This window comes from Mytilus galloprovincialis, chromosome 8, assembly GCF_965363235.1.
Source record: "Mytilus galloprovincialis chromosome 8, xbMytGall1.hap1.1, whole genome shotgun sequence".
NCBI classification, from domain to species: Eukaryota; Metazoa; Mollusca; class Bivalvia; order Mytilida; family Mytilidae; genus Mytilus; species Mytilus galloprovincialis.
Genome location: NC_134845.1, coordinates 72,951,037 through 72,976,678, shown reverse-complemented (window position 1 = coordinate 72,976,678; position 25,642 = coordinate 72,951,037). Strand labels below are relative to the sequence as shown.

The following is a 25,642-nucleotide window of genomic DNA, read 5'->3' as shown; positions in this document are numbered from 1 at the left end:
AAACCATACAAAATTAGTTTCAAACAGTCAAAATTAGTTTCAAACATACAAAATTAGTTTCAAACCATACAAAATTAGTTTTCAAACATTCAAAATTAGTTTCAAACATTCAAAATTAGTTTTCAACATTCAAAATTAGTTTTCAACATTCGAATTTCAATTTTCAACAATTGTTTTCAAAATTCAACATTTGTTTTCAACATTCATTTTTTTAACATGGAAGATTTGTTTTCAACCTGAAACATTAAAAATTAGTTTTCAACATTTAATTCTCAATTTTTAACAAAGGTTTTCAAATTTTGACATATATTTTCACACATTATTAACATTCGATTTTTAACTTGCAACTACATTTTTCAAAATTCTACATTCGATTTCAACAATTAATTTTCAATATTCGATTTTCAACTTTCAAAATTTGTTTTTATCATCTAACAGTCCTTTTCAACATTCAATTTTCATCATTCAACATTCGTTTTCAAAATTGAAATTTAGTTTCAAACCATACAAAATTAGTTTCAAACAGTCAAAATTAGTTTCAAACCATACAAAATTAGTTTCAAACAGTCAAAATTAGTTTCAAACCATACAAAATTAGTTTCAAACAGTCAAAATTAGTTTCAAACCATACAAAATTAGTTTCAAACATTCAAAATTAGTTTCAAACATTCAAACTTAGTTTCCAACATTCAAAATTAGTTTTCAACATTCGAATTTCAATTTTCAACAATTGTTTTCAAAATTCAACATTTGTTTTTCAACATTCATTTTTTTAACATGGAAGATTTGTTTTCAACCTGAAACATTAAAAATTAGTTTTCAACATTTAATTTTCAATTTTTAACAAAGGTTTTCAAATTTTGACATATATTTTCACATATTATTAACATTCGATTTTTAACTTGCAACTACATTTTTCAAAATTCTACATTCGATTTCAACAATTAATTTTCAATATTCGATTTTCAACTTTCAAAATTTGTTTTTATCATCTAACAGTCCTTTTCAACATTCAATTTTCATCATTCAACAGTTTTCAAATTTGAAATTTAGTTTCAAACCATACAAAATTAGTTTCAAACAGTCAAAATTAGTTTCAAACCATACAAAATTAGTTTCAAACAGTCAAAATTAGTTTCAAACCATACAAAATTAGTTCCAAACAGTCAAAATTAGTTTCAAACCATACAAAATTAGTTTCAAACAGTCAAAATTAGTTTCAAACATACAAAATTAGTTTCAAACCATACAAAATTAGTTTCAAACATTCAAAATTAGTTTCAAACATTCAAAATTAGTTTCCAACATTCAAAATTAGTTTTCAACATTCGAATTTCAATTTTCAACAATTGTTTTCAAAATTCAACATTTGTTTTCAACATTCATTTTTTTAACATGGAAGATTTGTTTTCAACCTGAAACATTAAAAATTAGTTTTCAACATTTAATTCTCAATTTTTAACAAAGGTTTTCAAATTTTGACATATATTTTCACACATTATTAACATTCGATTTTTAACTGGCAACTACATTTTTCAAAATTCTTCATTCGATTTCAACAATTAATTTTCAACTTTCAACATTCGATTTTCAACTTTCAAAATTTGTTTTTATCATCTAACAGTCCTTTTCAACATTCAATTTTCATCATTCAACATTCGTTTTCAAAATTGAAATTTAGTTTCAAACCATACAAAATTAGTTTCAAACAGTCGAAATTAGTTTCAAACCATACAAAATTAGTTTCAAACAGTCAAAATTAGTTTCAAACCATACAAAATTAGTTTCAAACAGTCAAAATTAGTTTCAAACCATACAAAATTAGTTTCAAACAGTCAAAATTAGTTTCAAACATACAAAATTAGTTTCAAACATTCAAAATTAGTTTCCAACATTCAAAATTAGTTTCCAACATTCAAAATTAGTTTTCAACATTCGAATTTCAATTTTCAACAATTGTTTTCAAAATTCAACATTTGTTTTCAACATTCATTTTTTTAACATGGAAGATTTGTTTTCAACCTGAAACATTAAAAATTAGTTTTCAACATTTAATTCTCAATTTTTAACAAAGGTTTTCAAATTTTGACATATGAGCCAGTCCATGCGAAAAGGTACAAAAAGTCCTTTTGGTAAACTTTACAGGACGCGTTATCAAAGTTTGTTATAGTATTTTTGAAAAACGATTTTATCCGAAAAAAAATTACATTAATGTAAACATTCATAAGATTGTCAATTCTATCCCGAATTTGTCAACTAAAACCGAAAAAGACGTAGAAATATCTGAATTTTTGGTATTTGAGCAAGTGTAAAATCATTTGTTCCCCGGACTAATGCTATACCGACCAGAAACTACAAAAAATTATGACACTACAGAGACAAAAGTCAATAATTTCCGTCAGTTCTACAGGTTTAAAGAAAGAAAGACAACATTAAAACATGAGGGAAAATGCAAAAACTATGACATCTTGTGTTTTAGAAATTGAAATTTAAGTTAAGTTAAGTTATTATATAAATCAACCTTAGTTGCACGGGATTCGAACCGTTGCCCTGTTTGATTGCATTGATATCCGCATCGTAAGCGAGAGCCTTATCCCCACTGCTACCAGGTTTAACGTTATCAATTGGCAAATCAAGCCATTTAAACTGTACTTTGAAAATGATTGAAATATATGAAATAATTCACTAAAAATCTTGATAAAACTAGGGGGGTCTCAACACTCGCAGGTGCGTGAAGCTCACAGCTTGATGATATGAGGGAAAGTAAATGTGTTTTATAAATCACAAGTCTACTACCAATAATTATGCACACTTTTTAGAATTTCGTAAATTTTTCGTTTTTGTACCTTTTCGCATGGACTGGCTCATATATTTTCAATTTAAGAAAAACCTGTTGAACTTTTACTATTTCTTATCTGTTTATTTTACATTTATATATTGATATTTTTTTTTTTTTTAAATTGCTGCACAGTATTTCTATTCAGTCCCACATAACAAAATCAGCTGAAGAAATTGATGTTTTGATATTTCAAGGGAGTGTCCTTTTGCATTGTTGATAGCAGATATATGCATTGTTTTAAGTTGGGTTTATAAACAGTCACATCGCAACTTCAAATAAAATACATTTTTATGAATCTTACATGTAAATAGACATGAAAGATAGAAAATTATATAGGAACACAATTTTTTCTGACCTAAATGTATTTTCAAGGTAAAATTATGTGAACATATCAAATATTATCAAAAACACGGCTGGTTTAAAATAAAATTATTCTATGTAGCCTAAACAAATCATACAGATCAGTGTATTTTTTCCTAAACAAATTTTATATATTTTTATAACCATAATAAATTTATTCTGTGTCTCAACCTTAACATAATTACTGTACTATCAAAATAAATTTATTTTATATATCATAATACTTTTAATCCACATTGAATGTAGAATAAGTTTATTCTGTGTCTCCACCTTAATATAATAACTGTACTTTCAGAATAAATTTATTTTATATATTATTATACAAGACAAAAATCACATTGAACATAGGATAAATATATTCTGTGTCTCAACCTCACCATACAGATTACTTTACTTTCAAAATAAATTTATTTTATATATTATTATAATCATAAATCACATTAAATGTAGAATAAATTTATTCTATGATTTTCTCGAACTAATAACAGATATTAAGGCTCTATATAATAAATTTATTTTATAAATGATCATATACATAAAGCACCATGCATTTAGAATAAATTTATTCTATGTTGCATCCTTTACAGAGAGTTGACTAAAAATGGGCAGCTAAGTGTAGAATTCAGTATAAATTTATTTTGAAATGTAACAAATAAATACTAATATAACAGAATTGTCTTTGTTTTTCATGATTTTTTCTCAAATACATGGGTTATAGAATAAATTTATTACGTTTTGGTCCAGATTTAGCCTCTAATTGCACTTGTCAGAAATTAGAGTGAAAAAAGAGGAAAATTGTTTTTTTCCTTTTTTATTTTGCTCTCAGTTTCGATTAAAACGTATATTTTGTTATTTAAAAATAATCAGTGCCCGAGGTGTTATATTTTCGCAACTGCATGCATGGTGAACACTTTTTTATGCAGATACTGATACAGATTTATTATATCTTTTATATATATATACTTCACAGTGAATATAAAACTTAAACTGTTTCAATGGATTTGCTTATCAGGGTTTTAATGCTAAGTTTTAAATTTAAACCAAACTCCTGCTCTTTGTCCCCTTGTTTTAACTACGGTACATGTATAGTACTGCTTTATTTGCTGATTTATTATGTGTAACTCTTTTAATTTTGTTGAAATTAATATTTTTCAGTGAAATTTAAGTTGTTTTTTACATTTTTCATTTTGATATCGTTTTTGAAAAACATGTCTTTTTGATGTCTTACATTTTATAAATCTTCCGAATAAACTGTGATCCAGTATTGTCTGTCTCTCGAAACAGTATTCATATATTATTGTTAAAATTGAAACATTCATACTTGTTTTTGTGCTTTATTACAAATGTCTATTATCTGAATTTGCAAAATACTTGTCCATAATTTAAAAAAAAAAAACAATGTTCAGAACTTATTTCATCGACACAAAATTGTCTCGTGCCAATAACATATTTTTTATATTTTCCCCGGGCATCTTTTCTTTTCTCTGGGCGCTATATTTTCTTCCCCGGGCGCTTTTTCTTCACCCGGGCGCTCCCAGGCGCATTTTAGTAGGACCCCAAGCAGGACAAGAATGTCACACATTGTCTTATATTTCTTACTAGTTGTTATTGGCTTTTATACTGCACTCGTTCTATTTGAGCAGTCAAAATACGTTGACTTGTATACATAATTCTATGTCATAAACAGTCACCGACCCGATGAATATTTTTAAAAATAGAAGTTGCCGAAATGTTCATGTCCGTCATATTTGTTTTTCGTAATAAGTTTTGTTGTAAATCATCAGTCCTACACTTCCTTCAACCATTATAAAAGAGGCATATTTTTCTAGATTTTGAAATAAGCTCGGGACATAAAATTGGTATCACTACAAATAAATTGAGTGTAATCTCTCAGACTGATCGATCGCTATTGGAAGTGCTATATACTGTCTCCGTATTTCGTGGATTCACATTCCCGAACATGATACCATATTCATAATTGGATTTGGTAATCTTTTCTGAGCACATATTTCGTCCTATTTGTCATCTTATTTTTAAGGATCTGGGTATGTATTTGTCTCTTTGGTTTTCTCAATTTGACTGACGCTTATTTCTGCGACAAAATTAATTTAAATAAAACACAGATGAGTGATGGGGTAGAGAGTGTTGCAACCAAAGAGGGCAGGTAGTGTTATCCAACTCCGATATATTTCTTTATGTAGTTAAAAGTGATGAAACCTCATTCCCCTGATACGCGAAAGGGGGTAACCGACGATCTAGTGAAAAAAGGAAGATCAAGACAGACACAAAAAACACAGCGAACTAGAACAGCACAGACTGACAGTGGACACACAAACGATGAAATGTAAAGAAAAATAAAATACCCAGACACGTAAAACAAAAGAGAGACCAGGGTAAGGACTGAGCAGTTGCTTTAAGCATGTGTATCAACTCCAATATACTGAGACTTATATCCCGCATGGAAAGAATTATTGGGATCAAAACGGACAATCACTAATATTATAGAGAACGGAGTCTTTTTAGAGAAAATTTACCAATACACATAAGAAAAATTCATTGTCGGAATAATGTGCTGTCAGAGTGATGGGTTGTCGGAATAGTGGGCTATCGGAATAATGGGCTGTCGGAGTAATGGGCTGTCAGAATAGTGGGCTGTCAGAGTAACAGGCTGTCAGAATAATGGTTGTCGGACTAATGGGATGTCACCACAGTAATAGTGGTTGATTTGTGTCAATCTCACTAATAAATGAAACCATATTCAAGTTTAAGTGGCCTACTCATATAAAAGTAGGAAGATGTGGTTGGATTTCCAATGAGACAACTCTCCACAATGACACAGAAATTAACAACTATAGGTCACAGCCTTCAATACTGAGCAAAAAGCCCATATCATATCCTAATAAATGTTCAAAACAATATTCTCGAGATGATCATATATCTCTGTCTATTAAACAGTATCAAGAGTGTATATGTCAAGTGTTTCACTTTTTGTTTGTAACCCAGATTTGTTTTCTCTTAATGGATTGATGACTATTGAACAGAGGTATACTGCTGCTGCCTTTATTAAGTACTTAATATGTCCTAACAGTAATAATTACAAAATATTGTTCAATGATTTATTTTTTAATACATTTTGACATATTTTTTTTTGGCATTTGCTGATTTAAAATTTGAATATAACATTGAAGCATCAACAATATGAACAAATTATTGCACAAAACAATCTATCATAACAAAAATCATTAACATCATTAAGTTTTACAAAGGGAACAACCATTTAAAGGCATTCTTTTATTCAGATTTTTTTTACACCTAATTAAACAATTAACATTAAAATTATGTCAAAAACTAAATCAGAATATTTTTCTTCATTTTACTTGATCAAAATATTTTGAAAGTTTGGAATCAGAATATAGTTTTATAGAAATATCTATCCCCTCCCCCTACAGAGATAAAAATAATTGTTCTCTTTAAACTCAATGCATTACACTTAAAATGTTTCACAAAACAAAACAATAGCAGAAAAAATGAAACACCTGTTCAAAAAGTTGATTTTTTTTTTTAACAAACTGACTTATGTGAAAATAAAAAGCTTGTTTTCTCAGGATTCTAAATGTTTAGAACTATTTCAAAAACTGATTTAGTTTAAGATTAGCTGATTGTGTATAATAATTTATTGTAAAAATTCTAATATTATTGGTCTAGGTGATTATCATTTTAAAAGAACATTTACTTTTTTAATTTATAATTTGCTTCCAATCAAACCCTTTATTGACTTGTAAAATAATAATTTGATTGAGTGTTGAAGAGACTTCACTAATAAAAACACAAAAATCACTAATAAAATAATCCGAAACTATATATTATTGGTAAATTTCTTGAAATGTTATCGAATAGATTGATGTGCTCAATGCACAGTGTTTTAGCTCTCATAAATAGTGAAACGGTTTGTAAAATATAGCTAGCTAAACAGTTTTGAAAATATGGCCCAATTAGGCGTGTTGATTGCATTTATGATCTTTACCTAAAAAAATGCCCCACCAAAAACAATAGAATATATCAGGCATTAAATAAATATAAAATAACTGAAAAGTGCTCACAATTCAACTTAAAAATATTAACATATCAATATATAATTATTCTACCAAAAGTTACACTAAAAACAAGAAAAACTATCATATCTACATTGTTTAATACTGTTATAATACTTAAACTTGTAGGATGCCAACACATGATATATGTGTGGTTCAAAACTAGGCATATTGCAAGTTAATAGACAATTATGATAGGAATTCAACTACAAAATCGTTGAAAACAAAGAATGAGATTACTCTAAAGTAACTTTCTACATTATTATAAAATGTTAAATTTATACAATAGTATAGTATAGTACTTTTCATAGTAAAGTGCACATTTAATCCAGAAATTTCATAAAAATGAAAATCAAATGGTGATGACAGTAGTGTAGTAGGTTAAATATTGGGAAAATGGGAAGTTCAGGATCTATGAATATAACTCTGCCAAACAGACAGACAGAGGTAGTAAAACAGGGAGGGGATATAAAACTACAATTGCAAAACGTTTATGAAAAGATCCAGAACAATGCTAATATTTTTTTCATTCAGTACTTTACATTATCAAACATATAACAATACACATATTAAACATACAATAAAAAACAGAAGGTTTCATTATTTTATATATAACTATAAAACAAAATTATAATTATCTAAAATATTCTGCATAAAGAACAAGGTTCACTTATGGCACAAAATGGCCTAAAATATCAACTTTATCGTAAAACAACAAAAAGACCACAATGTGGTTCATGAATGGGTATATTTGAAAAGCCTATAATATTGCTAAATAAATCAGTTCTTTTCATAAAAGCACATAATATTCTCCAAAGTATTAAAGCCCATTTTAGACATTTTGTCAAAATATGATGATATTGTGCAATTTTCAGACCTGAAAGCTTTGGGAAAACCTTGGGTGCCGCCTGCAATCCAAAATGTTTAGTAACAAAAGATTCCAATTTAGATATAAAATTCATCAATATAAAAACTTTTTGGATCGTGGATGGAGGCCAAGGTTAATTATGCCAAAAACAATTAAAATTATGGAAAGAATTTACCAAAGTTGACATTAAATTAAAAATAATGTTTATTTCAGGGGTCATGGCTTCCTAAATTTTAAAGGATGGTGCCAAAAAAAAAAAAAAAATTTATGTTAACAATATTCCCACAAGTATTTCTATGTGAAATTTGTAATTTTTTGGCCCGATTTAAAAAACATAAAAAATTTAGGGCCAATTTTAACCCTTTGTGAACCTTCTCCTTTATTGTACATCTTAAAAAACATGCTTGTCATACTTTACCCCAAATGGCAATAGGAGAATTAAAAGATAAAGTCTACCAATGGTGTTCTCCCTATTATCCTCTATTGGAGATGTTAATTATCCATCAATATTAAAATTCTTTTTTGTATAAGAAAAATATTGCCCAACAGATGCTTAAAACCACATTTACCTCCCATTAAAATTATGAAATGAGTAAGGAAGGAATATATTATGTTTAATTTTCATGTGATAGAACGTCACAAATAGGCAATAAACTACATTTCCTTTAATAATAACTTATCATTAATGGGGGGAAGTTGTATATGTTAGACCTTGTTCACACAAGGACATTTAGATTAATTCAAACTAGATTGGCTCACTTAAGATCGGTTTAATGGCTAATGTGATTCTTTGAATCGATCTTCAATCGGTCTAAACTAAAACACCAAAAGAGCTTTTTCAGTTTGAATTGATCTAAAGTGAACTGAGCTAACTGAAAGTCTGAACGCAAAGATCCATTTAAATTAGTATGATTGAAACGAAAATAACTTATGGGCATGTTTAGTGGAAAAACTACACATATAATAAATTAACATCCCTGTATATATTGGTGGTTAGGTGTTTAAGGGCATCGATACAGTTTTGATCCTGTATTTACAAGTTCGTGAAAATTTGCATATAGGCTATTTTTTACCTGATTAAATCAAATATGTAATAAAAAATATACCTTCATGTGCTACTTTTTGAGTAAAATGAGGTCGAAATTTTGTATATTTGCTCAAAATTCAGATTTGTGGCCATAATTTCTTTTTCGAAAGAAAGACATAACTTTTTTGTTATAAGAAATAAACACAAATTGTTTTTTGTTAAATAATCGGTAATTTCTGTTTTTTATAAGTATCCTAAAAAAATATGCATTTTTTATTCAGAAATAACTCATATTTATCAAATGTTCATGAATTGAGGAAAATACGTCATTTTTTGCTGCATGATTATCAAAGTTAAAAAAAATCCTCTATTTACAGTTTTATAAAATTTGTGTCACATAATCTCCCTGCAAAATGAAACAAATTGCTGTTTTGAAAAATAGGGGTGCATTAACTCGTTTTCAAATTAAATAAGTTTGAATGATAAAAATCAGTCGAAAAATGCATCTTTTCCCGATATGTCACAGTTTGATGTCGCGAAAATAACATTTTACGTTAGCAACGTCATTATCTCCCCTGTAACTGTATCGTATGCCCTTAATCTGTATTTCTTTATTGACAAAACTTTGTGTTAACAAATGGGGAAAAGGTTGTCTTCGTCTTTGCATAATTTTGCAAAATCTTTGTCTTCTTTTCTTTTGTTGATTTTTTGTTTTCAGAAACCACAGCATTTCTTTATGTTGTAACTTCTTTGCTACAGTTTTTTGTTTAAAAAAAAAAAGAAAACTGCAAGAATACCAGTATGAAAATTTGAACTTGTGATTCAAGAGAAACAATAACTGTGTCAATAATTTTTAAGTGTGTGTATCAACACATAAATATGATTGATTATTTCTATTTACCGTATACACAATGTTTACAGTTTTACAGATAATTGGGTCTGATCCATTGCATTTGTTTCTTGAAGTATGAACGCAGTGGTTCAGATTTGACGGATAAGATCATTATGATTAAAGACAATGTGAATGCTAACTGGTTTTATTTAGATCGATTCAAATTAGATTGATTATAAAAAAATGCTAGTGTGAATGGAGTCTTACATGAATCACTAGAGGCTAGCAGTGGCAGTTTGTTAAAATTGACAACATAACAGGTTTGGATAGAGAGTTGGCACTCATATCACATCTTCTTATATCTATTAACTGAAATAATACTTTATGAACACATTCTATACCATACTTTTATGAACACATTCTATACCATGACTAGACTAATTTCTAACATGACAAAATATTTTGATTAGTAGCACCTTAAATAAGACTAGTAAAAACTTATAGCACCTTCTGTAGTATACAAGTAACAAGTGAAAAGGTTAATAGTTTCACAAAAGGTAAAGAGAGAGGCCTTTTTTTTCTTTTTGAGAAAGGGATTGTTCTTCCCATAAGACTGACTGGTATCAAGATCTTTGGTTAGAAACCAGGGTAATTCTAACAAAACAACCTATGAAATATGGCTCAGTAAAGATACATACATATCTTATGACAAACTTAGTTTTTTTTCTGAAATGAAGCAACTGTTACTCGTTACTTTGACTAAACTTTAATTTATAATTCTGTAAGTTGGTTATTTTAAGTTCATTTCTTTATGATCTTTGTACTGATTTTATCTATTTATAAGGAAAAGCTCACAGTTTTGTTTTCACATTTGAACAAAAATAATAGACATTCCCAAACAAAGAACAGAGATTGTCAATTCTGATAACACATAGTCAGCAACTTCTCTCACAAATAAAATCATGATTAAGAATTCTAAGATTATGTGTTTTGATTAAAATGGGATAAACAATATAGATCATAAAAATTGACAATGTTTGCTGTGTCCCAGTTTTGACAAGACAAACAACTAATTCAGAGTGAATGAACAGAAATAGATATTGACTTGGGTAATGTCAATTAAAAAAATTATAAATATAGCCTTAATTTTGTTGACTGATATATATGCTCTCTTCCACCAAGTAATGTGATTTATGGGTTTACAGTTAAAATAAAAATAAACTCAAATGATGAGAACTAAAAAGTAACTACATTTAAGTAGATGATCCAATGAAGTGTCAAACCAATAGCTATATTATGAGTGTATAAAAAGACAATTACAACATAGATAAGTAATATATTATTTCACTTCCATTAAATACAAATGAGTCAAGTTCATAAAAAGAACCACTTCTGCTGCACAAAAACTTAAAGTAAAAATAAATATCTAATCTATAATTAAAATTAGTTCTTTAAGTACACATTTATATTTCTAAAACAAATATGGTATAAAGTCAATAAGAATTAGGATATTTCTATGCCATGTTTTAATCATGAAGAATTAGAAATAATAGAAATTTTTATGTTTGAAATATATTTATATTCAATTGTTGTTGACTGGGCAATCACTAATCATTTTCTGGTTTTATGGAATATCTTCATTTGCAATAGGAGATCTGCTAAAATATTTGGAATAAAATTATATTCTAAAATATGTATTGAGTAACATAAAACAGAAGGTAAATCATGATTGTTATAAAATCATAGTTTTCAACCCGTAGAGTGTCTTTGATCACTGTTTCTTTGAGACTGATGATCAAAACAGTGTACATGTACTATAGACTCTTTGTAGATTTACACCGGTAAGTTCTTGGCTTTTCCCATTATGAATCCAACCATGATATAATTATACATAACTTTCCTTGAATAGGAAACATCATCTTTGAGGTTGGAACCAAATGGAAACAAATAATATCTCAGTCAGTTTTACACACAGACTAATGCTAGCTTTGTTTTGGGGTTCTCTGTTTAAGATGAATCTATAAATAAAACAAGTCAGTTGATCATATTAGAAATATCTGTATTTTACTGTTTTTTTTGTTGCTTCAAATTGTAAACATAATTATGCAAATAAGTAAATCTGCAACACATCTAAAACTTTTTTTATTTTTTTTATTTTTTTAACATCAAATCATACATTTATGGCAGTAAATATCCATGCACTTTGACTGATATTTCTATTGCAATGTAAACTAACTTAAAACCCAGGTGCTCAGCAGGGAGCAGCTTTATACTACCCTGAACAGTTGGGGCAAGTATGGAAAAACAACCAAGCTTGATACAGCTCTGAATTTGGATTGTGATCAAATTTTGACATAATTTAGGTTTCTGACACAATTTTTGTACTCAGATTGAAACAGGTAGAAATGCTCAGCACAGTCTCGCTTTCTAACTGTCTAAGCCTTGTACAAATAAAATTTATATTTCGAGACAATGTATGGTTATTAAATATTTATTTTCTGTAAATTGACATACGATTCTGTGTTAACATTAAATATCATGGATGTGGATATACTCTGAATAAAATGCTTTGCTGAGTACAGCCTGATACGACCTCAGTGGTCAAACCCTGACCAGTTGGTGCAAGTTTGGAAACAATATTAACCCTTGATACTATCTGAATTTGGATTATGATCAAAATTTTTACATAAGATAGGTTTCTGACACAAAATAAATGTGGTGAAAGATCTTGCAAATTTGAAATGAGTCAAAATATATTTTTATAAATTTTCAACTGAAGATTTCTTGCTATTGCTATCGTCCAATACTGTTCAGTTGAAGATTTCCTGCTATTGTTCAATATGGTAATATTGTGCAATACTGTTCAATAGAAAATTTATTGTTATTGCACAATACTGTGCAATTGGATATTTGGAATCAAACATTTCTTGCTATTACCCAATACTGTGCAATTGAATATTTCTTGTTATTGCCCAATACTGTGCAATTGAAGATTTCTTGCTACTGCACAATACTTAATACTATAATTTACACATCCTGTTTGGTATGTATCTCATGTCATATCAGTATTGTTTGCTTTTATATAAAAATCAGACATAATCAATAGAAAAATGGAAAACGTTTAGGAAAAAAAATCTAAAAGTAATGACCCCCCCCCCCCCAAATTTTTTTTATTTTGAACCCCTCTTGAAGTGATTACCCCTAAACATTCCCTTTCTTTTATTGTACCTTGCAGTACAATTTCAGAGAGATCCATACCCTTAAACACCAGTTATTGTCTGGAAATCAGAAAAATGCTTGTTTTGAGCCTCTTTTTTCGTCCCCTAATTTCTTAACGTTTGGGGCAATCATATTACCCCCAACTCAATCAATTCCTTTCCTTTGTGATGTGAAACCTTGTGCTACAATAACAGAGATAACCATACAATTAAACACAAGTTTTTGCTGGAAACTACAAAAATGCTTGTTTTTGGCCCTTAATTCTTAATCTGTTGGTACCAAAACTCCCAAAATCAATCCCAATCTTCCATTTGTGGTATTGAACTTTTTGTTAAAAATTCATAGAGATCCATTCATTTAAACTAAAGTTATTGTCTGAAAACCCAATGTGTCTTCGGACCACGCTGACGACGACATCATACCAATAAATTTTTTTGATATTTTTATGATTGAATAAAAATTTGATGACTTCTTACATGCCTCACTAAGTTTGACTCAGATTTGGCTTGACTAATAAGTATAACTCAGGTATTGCTTACCTCACTAATTATAACCCAGTTTTCGCTTGACTTATGCACTTTAATTCTTATTTTTGACAGTTTTCCAACATCACTTGCTAATCTAACATGTACAATTCCTTCCTTATCAAATTCTGCTAAATCAAAGTATCCATCTTTGGTTTTCTTTGCCCTGTTTTTAATAGGATCATGATAATTAAAAGGAATAACTTGTAATGATGTATTGTAGAACTTGTCTTCTCTGTGATCAGCTTTCCCACTACGAAATAAAATCCTGTAATATAAAAATATAAAATATAAAATATAAAAAGTTATAACTGTCCAAGTCAATGAATAGATCATGGACTGAATGCAATAAATTTAAAATCATTTTCCTCATTTGTTTGATTTGCTGTAAAAATGCCCTGTTTATACCCAAGGATAAGATCAGTTAAAGCCCTGTTTATACCCAAGGATAAGATAAGTTTATATCCTGTTTATACCCAAGGATAAGATCAGTTAAAGCCCTGTTTATACCCAAGGATAAGATAAGTTACTGCCCTGTTTATACCCAAGGATAAGATAAGTTTATATCCTGTTTATACCCAAAGATCAGATAAGTTTATGCCCTGTTTATACCCAAGGATAAGATAAGTAAATTCCCTGTTTATACCCAAGGATAAGATAAGTTAATGCCCTGTATATACCCAAGGATAAGATAAGTTTATGCCCTGTTTATACCCAAGGATAAGATAAGTAAATTCCCTGTTTATACCCAAGGATAAGATAAGTTAATGCCCTGTATATACCCAAGGATAAGATAAGTTAAAGCCCTGTTTATACCCAAGGATAAGATAAGTTAAAGCCCTGTTTATACTCAAGGATAAGATAAGTTAATGCCCTGGTTATACCCAAGGATAAGATAAGTTAAAGCATCTTTTTGGCCATTGTAATTAGAAAACAATCAGTACAGTGTTACTAATAATAGATTAAAAAATAACAGAGTCTCTCAGCTAAAATCTCATGTAGTTGAGAAACTTTCTAAGATGAATGATCACAGATAATCTGTTTATTGCTATATTTCGGGGGCAATGTCAATGATGTTAACTTATATCGCTATCTATCAACCGTAGACCAAAGCTTGCACTCAAGCATAATAGACACAAGCTACAACAACTGGACCCAATAAAATGAATCTGACAGACTACTTACTCATCTAAAGCAACTGGTGGTTTTAGTATTACTTCTATGTAGTCATCTTGGTTAGGAGCCAATGCCCAGAAAATGTCTTGTCCTATATAAGCTTTCTGTACAGTAAATTTGAGGTAAGTTGTCAAGGAAGTCCTTAATTCAGCTGGAGGATTCACATGCACACGAAATAACATATGTTTTCCAAAATCTCTATCCTAAAATAAATAAAATAAGGTAAATGTAATAAATTGCTTTGCCAAGCGCAGATACAACTGTAGAGGTCCAACCCTGAACCATTGGGGCAAAAATGGACACAATTTTCACACTTGATACAGGTTTGAATTTGAATTGTAATTAAATATTTGACACATAATAGGTTGTTGACACAGAACAACTGTAGTCAAAGAACTTCGAATTGGTAATATGCTCAATGTTTTGCTTTGTCTATGCTGTTGCGAATTGCCCCTCCTTCCAAAAATAAAAACAAAATTACCCCTCTGTTTTTTTATTTTATGCAATACACTATGTTGCTGCATATTTACCCCAACCAGAAAAAAAAATTGTATCCCCCTCTCCGATTTCTTTTTTACCCCTCCCCCTTCCCTTTTCCAAGTTCTTTCCTTCAAGTTATGGTCATAATTTCAATTCAAATTTCTATCGGAGATGCAACCAAAAATACCCATTTAAATACATCTTTTAATTTAAAAGTCTTATAATAGAAAATTAATACATTGATACACCATAACTTTAATCATAACTTGACAGCTAACCATCTCAAGAAAATACAATATTTATTAATATATTTTTAATTCAAACATAATATGTTGGATTACTTTTGGATTACCTCCCTTACACTGCTTTAAAATTGTCTTTATCGTCTATTAACAAAAAAACCTTTGTTTTTTCCCCATTTTTGCCCCTTATTCCTAAACGGTTTGAGCTATAAACCCCCTAAAGCCATTACTTACCATCCCCTTGTTTAATGGAAACTTGTGGTATAATTTCAGAGAGATCCATACACTTAAACACAAGTTATTGTCTGAAAACTAGAAAAAAATGCCTTTTTGGGCCTCTTTTGGTCCATAATTCCTAAATTGTTAAAACCATAACCCCTTAACCCTTGTGTAAAAGTTTTATTGATTTCTATTAACTTATACTAAAGTTATTATCCGGAAACCATCTGTCTACGGACACAACGTTTATACCAATATACGACCAAAATTTTTATAATTTTTTGGCTCGTATAAAAACTTGACACAAACCAAATTGCAAGGCTCACAATCATCAAAACAATGCTTTACTAGATTAAATTATTTTTCACATAATACAAAACATTATCATTCGTTTTGCAAACAAGGTTCGCTTTAAATGACCCTTGTTTCAAAAATTCAGCTGCAGATTGTATGTAATGTTAACTGGAAGATAAGCTCAGTCCATTAATCATGTTCATAGGTAAAACACGGAAAAACAAGAACAAAATTTTCAAATTTTTAAATACTAGCTTTTGATCATAAACCTGCTTCTGTCCAAGTTTGGTACAATTCCAGGATAGTTTAAGAAAGTTTTAAAAACTTTAACCACAGAGTGAATGTAATGTTTTCTGGCAGAAAAACTAAGTCCATACTGAAAAAATGGATTTTTTTTTACAAAATTTACTTTTGGATACTATCCTATGATTATAAACAAGTCTCGGTCCAAGTTTGGTAGAAATCCAGGATAGTTTAAGAAAGTCATTAAAATTTCAAAAAACTTCAACTACAGAGTTAATATTTGTGAACGCCTCTGACACCGCCAATGAAATGAAGGATTGCTATGTCTGGCTTTTTTCGACAAAAGTCGAAGGCTCGACAAAAATCAGCAATTTTAAAATTTATAAAGGGCATAACTCTAGAACAGTAAAACTGATGCCACCAAAACTCAAATTTAATCAGTGTTTTGTGATAAGTCTAATAATGAGCATTGTGTATAAGTTTCATAACATTTGGTTGAGATAAACTAAAGTTAGAGATCGAAAACACAAAATTTAAGCAACTGTTCCATTTGTTAAGGAGCATAATGCTAGAATTGTTAAATCGACGACCAAAATTCAACTTGACCTTTTTTTTGTGATAATAAGCATTGCGTATATGTTTCATACAATTTGGTTTAATAAAACTTAAGTTAGAGAACAGAAACCAATTTTGGGACTTAATACTTACAGAAGAAAAAGGGTAAAATTTAATACAGTGGGGACATAACAATAGCAGTATGACGTCAGGAATAAAAAGTTTATATACAATAGATTCATAGAGGTGCTTAAAACCTTGTAACACATTTTATAGTTGATGCTGTGAAATTTAGCATTGAGGCAATAACATTTGAGATTTTTGGTTTTCAGCCATTCATTTGATATACTATATATAATATATTGTCTCTGTGTTGAGATGACACACTGTTAATTATAGGTCAATCTTTAAGAGTCATACTGATCCAGGAATAAAATGAAAGTGTAAGGTTTAATAATTTCTGGATCTACCACTGCATGGTTAAGTACTAAGAGTAAGAAAGTCATTTTGCTATTACATGGACAGATTTTATCTAATCATCAAATGATCATGTAAATAATTGCTACAGCACTTGTCTTGATACACTGAGTTATTCTATGTAACAGCTAACTTGTCTACCTTATCCTCGTTATGATTTGTGTACAAATGTAATTGTTAATCGTAACACTGAGTAGGCTGTGATATGTACAAACTGTCGTAGAGTCAATGCTTTTCAGCTGTCAGTTTGATCCACGTGACTGTGAGCATGCTGGACGAGTGTAGGTAAATCCACATTGAAATGTGAAATAGCTAGTATTTAAACAGGGGAATTAAAGTTTTCAAATGTTTTTTTGGCCTCAAAACCTTACAAACGATGTTTTGACAAAAACAATGCAATTTTCTTTCAAAGCTGCTATATACCTTTACTTTTCCTTGGCGTGAGACGTTAGTTATCATGATAATTATCGATTATTTTAAATTCTATCACCTGAGTATTGTTCAATCAAACCATTATCACTTGTCAATTATCCGACGGCTTGGTCATAATAACAACTTGTTCTTGCATTCCGGAATTTTTCAGTACACTCTGGCTTTTACTTATTCAATAATAAACAGTTGTAAATATCGTAAATAGTGAAAAAAGTGCGGGAAAATGTTCATTCGTGAAATATTCATGAATAAAACACTGTCTCGCGTAGATTTCTTTTGATTTTCTCTCATTTTCAAAATAAAGTTAAATTCATCTGAATTGTCGGTGAACATTCATTCCTTTTTTATTCAAGCTGTTATCTTTTCAAAAGGACTAAAAATATCAAAAGCATCATCCTAGAATCAGTATTTAACCACTAGTACTACATTATCTTGGAGCAGAACATTTGTGAAAGTCTGTCACTTCAGGTTTGAGGCTGTCGCCTTAAGGAAAGTATTGCTATAGCAAATTTCCCAAAAACCATGAAATATGGTTGGTCAGATGAATTCTATAAGAGAGACATATATAACCATACCATCATTCTTTAATTCTCTTGTTGTCTTATAATGTTAACATGTAATGTAAACATCTTCTTTTATTTGAAATCTTCCATAGTAAAAGACACTATGGCCTTGTTGTATAAAAAAAACAGTTATTTTACCTTTAACTTCTGTACTTTCCCTTTAAGAGATGACTGCATACCAACATGTTGAAACAATGAAGGTTTAAATCGAACTCTAACTTCCTGCTTCATACGATTACAGTGTTTCTAAAACATAAGAACATAAGATAGGATCAAGGATAGCATTAAGTTTTTATAATTTAGCCCATTTGTGTAAGAAGCATTGGTAAATGTTTGAGATCCTAAGCAAGTAAGACTAGAGGCTCTAAAGAGCCTGTGTCGCTCACCTTGGTCTATGTGCATATTAAACAAAGGACACAAATGGATTCATGACAAAATTGTATTTTGGTGATGGTGATGTGTTTGAAGTTCTTACTTTACTGAACGATTTTGCTTCTTACAATTATATCTATCATGAACTTTGCCCATTAGTAACAGAGAACTATATTTGGTAAAAATTTACATAAATTTACCAAATTAATGAAAATTGTTAAAAATTGACTATAAAGGGCAATAACTCCTTAAGGGGTCAATTGACCATTTAGGTCATGTTGACTTATTTGTAGATCTTACTTTGCTGAACATTATTGCTGTTTACAGTTTATCTCTAACTATAATAATATTCAAGATAATAACCAAAAACAGCAAAATTTCTTCAAAATTACCAATTCAGGGGCAGCAACCCAACAACCGATTGACCGATTCATCTGAAAATTTCAGGGCAGATAGTTCTTGACCTGATAAACATTTTTATCCCCTGTCAGATTTCCTCAAAATGCTTTGGTTTTTGAGTTATAAGCCAAAAACTGCATTTTACCCCTATGTTCTATTTTTAGCGGTGGCGGCCATCTTGGTTGGTTGACCAGGTCACGCCACACATTTTTTAAACTAGATACCCCAAAGATGATTGTGGCCAAGTTTGGATTAATTTGGCCAAGTAGTTTCAGAGGAGAAGATTTTTGTAAAAGATTACTTTAATTTACGAAAAATGGTTAAAAATTGACTATAAAGGGCAATAACTCCTAAACGGGTCAACTGACCATTTTGGTCATGTTGACTTATTTGTAGATCTTACTTTGCTGAACATTATTGCTGTTTACAGTTTATCTCTATCTATAATAATATTCAAGATAATAACCAAAAACAGCAAAATTTCCTTAAAATTACCAATTCAGGGGCAGCAACCCAACAACCGATTGACCGATTCATCTGAAAATTTTAGGGCAGATAGATCTTGACCTGATAAACATTTTTATCCCATGTCAGATTTCCTCAAAATGCTTTGGTTTTTGAGTTATAAGCCAAAAACTGCATTTTACCCCTTTGTTCTATTTTTAGCCGTGGCGGCCATCTTGGTTGGTTGACCAGGTCACGCCACACATTTTTTAAACTAGATACCCCAAAGATGATTGTGGCCAAGTTTGGATTAATTTGGCAAAGTAGTTTCAGAGGAGAAGATTTTTGTAAAAGATTACTTTAATTAACGAAAAATGGTTAAAAATTGACTATAAAGGGCAATAACTCCTAAACGGGTCAACTGACCATTTTGGTCATGTTGACTTATTTGTAGATCTTACTTTGCTGAACATTATTGCTGTTTACAGTTTATCTCTAACTATAATAATATTCAAGATAATAACCAAAAACAGCAAAATTTCTTCAAAATTACCAATTCAGGGGCAGCAACCCAACAACCGATTGACCGATTCATCTGAAAATTTCAGGGCAGATAGATCTTGACCTGATAAACATTTTTACCCCATGCGAGATTTGCTCTAAATGCTTTGGTTTTTGAGTTATAAGCCAAAAACTGCATTTTACCCCTATGTTCTATTTTTAGCCGTGGCGGCCATCTTGGTTGGTTGACCGGGTCACGCCACACATTTTTTAAACTAGATACCCCAATGATGATTGTGGCCAAGTTTGGTTTGATTTGGCCCAGTAGTTTCAGAGGAGAAGATTTTTGTAAAAGTTAACGACGACGGACGACGACGACGACGGACGACGGACGACGACGGACGACGGACGCCAAGTGATGAGAAAAGCTCACTTGGCCCTTCGGGCCAGGTGAGCTAAAAAAACTTGAGATTGTGTCCATGGGCATGGGACACAGATGATTCCCACTGCTTGCATATAATGTTATAAAGGGGCCTAACTCTATAAAGATGTAAGTGATGCCCACCCAAAAACAAACTTGATCTGGGTTAAAGTTGTAATCAGCATTTTGTAGAAGTTTCATAACCAATTTTTAAATGGTTATATGTATGGACATACAGACAGACAAGGGTAACACTTAATGGTCCCTCTGATGTTTTTTTAGAGGTGGAGGGGTTTATAAATTGTAAACTGAACTCTTCATAAATCTACTAATCTTGATTGCCAATTATTTCATATTACTGCCTAAGTTGTATAATATCTATTGAATTTTATGAAAAGCTATGAAAATTACATCTTCACTAGCCAAGGGTCTAAAAATGGATTGTAATTAAACTTTTGACACATAATAGGTTTCTGACAGTAGTCAAAGAACTTCAAATTGGTTACAAGATTTGAATTTATATTCATTTTTTTGCTTTTGTGTAATACACTATGCTGTTGCAAATTGACCCCTCCAATTTTTTTCAACTCCCCCCTTTCCCTTACTCCAAAAAAAAAATCCTTTCCCTCAAGATATGGTCAGTATTTCAATTCAAATTTCTAATGGAGTTTACAACCATAATACCCATTTAAATACATTATAAAAGTTTTAAAATATAAAATGAGATACATAGTCATGGCTAAAATTAATATTAATTAATAGTAACTGCTAAAAATAATTTGACAGCTAATCACCTCAAGACAATCATCATTTCGTAATACATAATTTACAAGCAGTGTAAGGGAGGCAATCAAACATTGTTCTTTAAATTGATTTAGATTACCTCCCTTACACTGCTTTTAAATTGTCTCAATTGTCCTTTATCCTGAAAAAAACCTTGCTTTTCCCCTTTTTTGACCCAAATTCCTAAATGATTTGAGCCATGACCCCTAAAGTCAACTCTAACCATCCCTTTGTAGTATTGAAAGTTGTGGTATAATTTCAGAGAGATTCATACACTTTAACACAAGTTATTGTCTGGAAACCACAAAAATGCTAATTTGGGCCCCTTTTCTGGATCGTAATTCCTAAACAATTGGGACCGTAATCCCCAAAATCAATAACAACCTTCCTTTAGTGGTTATAAATCTTGTGTTAAAATTTTATTGATTTCTATTTACTTATACTAAAGTTATTATCCAGAATCAATCAGTCTTAGGACAATGCAGATGATGATGAGACGACGTCAATGGTGACGAGGACGACAACAACGTGATACCAATATACGATCATTTCTTTTTAATTTTTGCAGTTGTATAAAAACTAAAAGGTCTCTCAATAGATAACCAGATGCTCCGCAGGGCATAGCTTTATACGACCGCAGAGGTTGAACCCTGAATGGTTAAGGCAAGTATGGCCTTAACATTCAAGCTGGATTCAGCTCTAAATTTGGATTGTGATTAAATAGTTGACACAGCATAGGTTTCTGACACAGAATGAATGTGGTCTAATGAACTTAAAATTTTTGTTTTGCCTTTGAGCAATTCACTATGCTGTTGAATATTAATCCTCTCAGAAAAATGTTTGAAGAAATTTTCTTTTTATTTATGAAATCTGAAATGAGAAAAATTGAACCCCCCCCCCCCCCAATTTTTTTTTCACATCCCCCTTTCCTTTATTCCAAAACTGATCTCAATTCAAATTTCTAATGGAGTTTGCAACAATAACTACTCATTTAAATACATCATAAAATATTAAAATGTAAAAAAAAGTGCTTGTTTTCACTGAATGGTAAAGATTGAGTTAATTTATCAGTTGGTAGTAAAAGTGAATATACATTGTATATTGTATAAAACAATGATTTAAGTTGATTCAACTACTATTCTGGACAAAGAAAGATAACTCCAATTGAAATTTCTTGCTATTGCACAATACTGTGCAATTGAAAATACTTGCTATTGCACAATACTGTGCAATTGAAGTTTTCTTGCTATTGCGCAATACTGTGCAATTGAAAATTTCTTGCTATTGCACAATACTGTGCAATTGAAGATTTCTTGCTATTGCTGAATACTGTGCAATTGAAAATGTCTTGCTATTGCACAATAATTAATATAATAATTTTGGATCCTGATTTGGACCAACTTGAAAACTGGGCCCATAATCAAAAATCTAAGTACATGTTTAGATTCAGCATATCAAAAAAGCCCAAAAATTCAATTTTTGTTAAAATCAAAAGTTTAATTTTGGAACCTTTGGACTTTAATGTAGACCAATTTGAAAACGGGACCAAAAATTAAGAATCTACATACACAGTTAGATTTGGCATATCAAAGAACCCCAATTATTCAATTTTTGATGAAATCAAACAAAGTTTAATTTTGGACCCCGATTTGGACCAACTTGAAAACTTGGCCAATAATCAAAAATCTAAGTACATTTTTAGATTCAGCATATCAAAGAACCCCAAGGATTCATATTTTGTTAAAATCAAACTAAGTTTAATTTTGGACCCTTTGGACCTTAATGTAGACCAATTTGAAAACGGGGAAAAAAATTAAGAATCTACATACACAGTTAGATTCGGCATATCAAGGAACCACAATTATTCAATTTTTGATGAAATCAAACAAAGTTCAATTTTGGACCCTTTGGGCCCCTTAATCCTAAACTGTTGGGACCAAAACTCCCAAAACCAAACCCAACCTTCCTTTTATGGTCATAAACCTTGAGTTTAAATTTCATAGATTTCTATTTACTTATACTAAAGTTATGGTGCGAAAACCAAGAATAGTGCTTATTTGGGCCCCTTTTTGGCCCCTAATTCCTAAACTGTTGGGACCTCAACTCCCAAAATCAATCCCAACTTTCCTTTTGTGATCATAAACCTTTAGCTTAAATATCATTGATTTCTATTTACTTATACTAAAGTTATTGTGCGAAAACCAAGAATAATGCTTATTTGGGCCCTTTTTTGGCCTTTAATTCCTAAACTGTTGGGACCAAAACTCCCAAAATCAATCCCAACCTTCTTTTTGTGGTCATAAACCTTGTGTCAAAATTTCATAGATTTCTATTTACTTAAACTAAAGTTATAGTGCAAAAACCAAGAAAATGCTTATTTTGGCCCTTTTTGGCCCCTAATTCCTAAAATGTTGGGACCAAAACTCCAAAAATCAATCCCAACCTTCCTTTTGTGGTCATAAACCTTGTGTTAAAATTTCATAGATTTCTATTCACTTTTACTAAAGTTAGAGTGCGAAAACTAAAAGTATTCGGACGACGACGACGCAGACGACGACGCCAACGTGATACCAATATACGACCAAAAGATTTTCAATTTTTGCGGTCGTATAAAAATCAGTCACCAACCTTCTTTTTGTGGTCATAAACCTTGTGTCAAAATTTCATAGATTTCTATTCACTTTTACTAAAGTTAGAGTGCGAAAACTAAAAGTATTCGGACAACGACGACGCAGACGACGACGCCAACGTGATACCAATATATGACCAAAAGATTTTCAATTTTTGCGGTCGTATAAAAATCAGTCACCAAAGTTTAAAAAAAACTGCTCAACACATTTTAAAGGGGCACTAGCTACGAGATATATAAAAAGTTCAATCAATAATGAAAGTGAAATAGTGAAATAATAATTAACTTTTAGCAGCCAAAATGGTTCAAGTTTGTCAAAATTAAGCTAAATAACATGAATAATGATAATGGATAAATTCAACCACATTAAATCTGTATTCATGTGAACTTCAATTTAACCCCTTAGCTGGAGATGGACAACGCATGCATTGTACATGTACTGGTTAATTAAACGAAAAGAAAGTCAACTTTGAAAGTGAAACAAAGGTAAATCATTTGATGACTGGTTCGATCCACAAAAATACGTTCTTATACAAGTAAAAATGATGACAAACATACAAAAATAAAATTATACTGACCTATAAAATCTAATTGCACTAGTTGGCTTAATCTATTTATATTTATATTTATGTTTACATCGCTTATATGGTCATCTGATGTCAACTTGATAGTTATTGAGTTGGCATCTAGACTACAATACAGACGAAACGGAGCTACTTATTATCGACTCTATGCTCCGTAAATTGTTTACTTTAGACTATTGATCGTTTGGATAAATGTTTCACATTGTTATAAATAAAATATGAGAATTTGTGTCAAATCGGTGACCATGAATTTGACAGATAGTGCCCCTTTAAGGATATCTTCCATAAACTTAGAAATCTTCCCCTTTTTATGAATAATATCCCATAAATCGGAAATGTAAAATTTAAAGTTCATAAAAATCAACAAAAGATATAAACAATTTTCCAAAGTTTCATGTAAACTGCATGAAAGCATTTTTGAGTTATTGTCTGAAAACTGGAAAATCCCCCCTTTTTAATAAATAAAATCCCATAACTAGTTAACATAAAATCTGAAATAGATAAAAATTAAGAGGGAGCTTATATATATCAATTGATAAAAACAATTCATCAACATTTCACAACATTTTTGAGTTATTGTTAGAAAACTGGAAAATCCTCCTTTTTGTAATGAATAATACCCTACAACTCAAAAACATAAAATCTAAAATTATAAGAATCGAAAGGCTGCTCATGTAAATATATCAATATATAAACAATTCATCAAAGTTTCTTGCAAACTAGTGAAAGTGTTTTTGAGTTAATGTCCAACATGTTGACTACAGAGGAACAGAATGACAGTGGTAAACCATAAATCCTCCAGTAAACCGGCATTTAAAAAAGGTACCCATCCAATTCAAGTATTTGTAGATTTTCAAATCATATAAGAATTATTCAGCAGTAAACTTTTGAAATATAAAGCCTCATAAAATAAAAGAAGACTAATGCCCATACAATTTTCAAAGTCAAAAGAGGGCATATCTCTAGAACTGTAAATGACTCACAACCCAAATAAGTTCTCTGTCTGTGTGTTGTAGTTCTTAGCACTGTGTATGAGATTCATAAAATTTACTTGAAGCAACATGTAAA

The 25,642-nt window shown here is 30.3% G+C and overlaps 1 protein-coding gene across 3 annotated transcripts in view; it reads right to left on the bottom strand.

Moving 5' to 3' along the window:
* Nucleotides 1–6,301: 6,301 nt before the first annotated feature.
* LOC143042523 (alpha-1,3-mannosyl-glycoprotein 4-beta-N-acetylglucosaminyltransferase B-like) overlaps nucleotides 6,302–25,642 on the bottom strand; it is a 64,470-nt gene continuing 45,129 nt past the window's right edge. For all 3 annotated transcript variants that reach the window (XM_076214888.1, XM_076214887.1, XM_076214889.1), the window contains exons 11-14: nucleotides 18,580–18,687; nucleotides 14,946–15,139; nucleotides 13,776–14,028; nucleotides 6,302–12,035 (exon numbers count right to left, since the gene is read on the bottom strand). In XM_076214888.1, coding sequence (XP_076071003.1) covers nucleotides 12,000–12,035; nucleotides 13,776–14,028; nucleotides 14,946–15,139; nucleotides 18,580–18,687 — 591 coding nt within the window. In that variant the 3' untranslated portion in view covers nucleotides 6,302–11,999. The remainder of the gene's footprint in view (nucleotides 12,036–13,775; nucleotides 14,029–14,945; nucleotides 15,140–18,579; nucleotides 18,688–25,642) is intronic.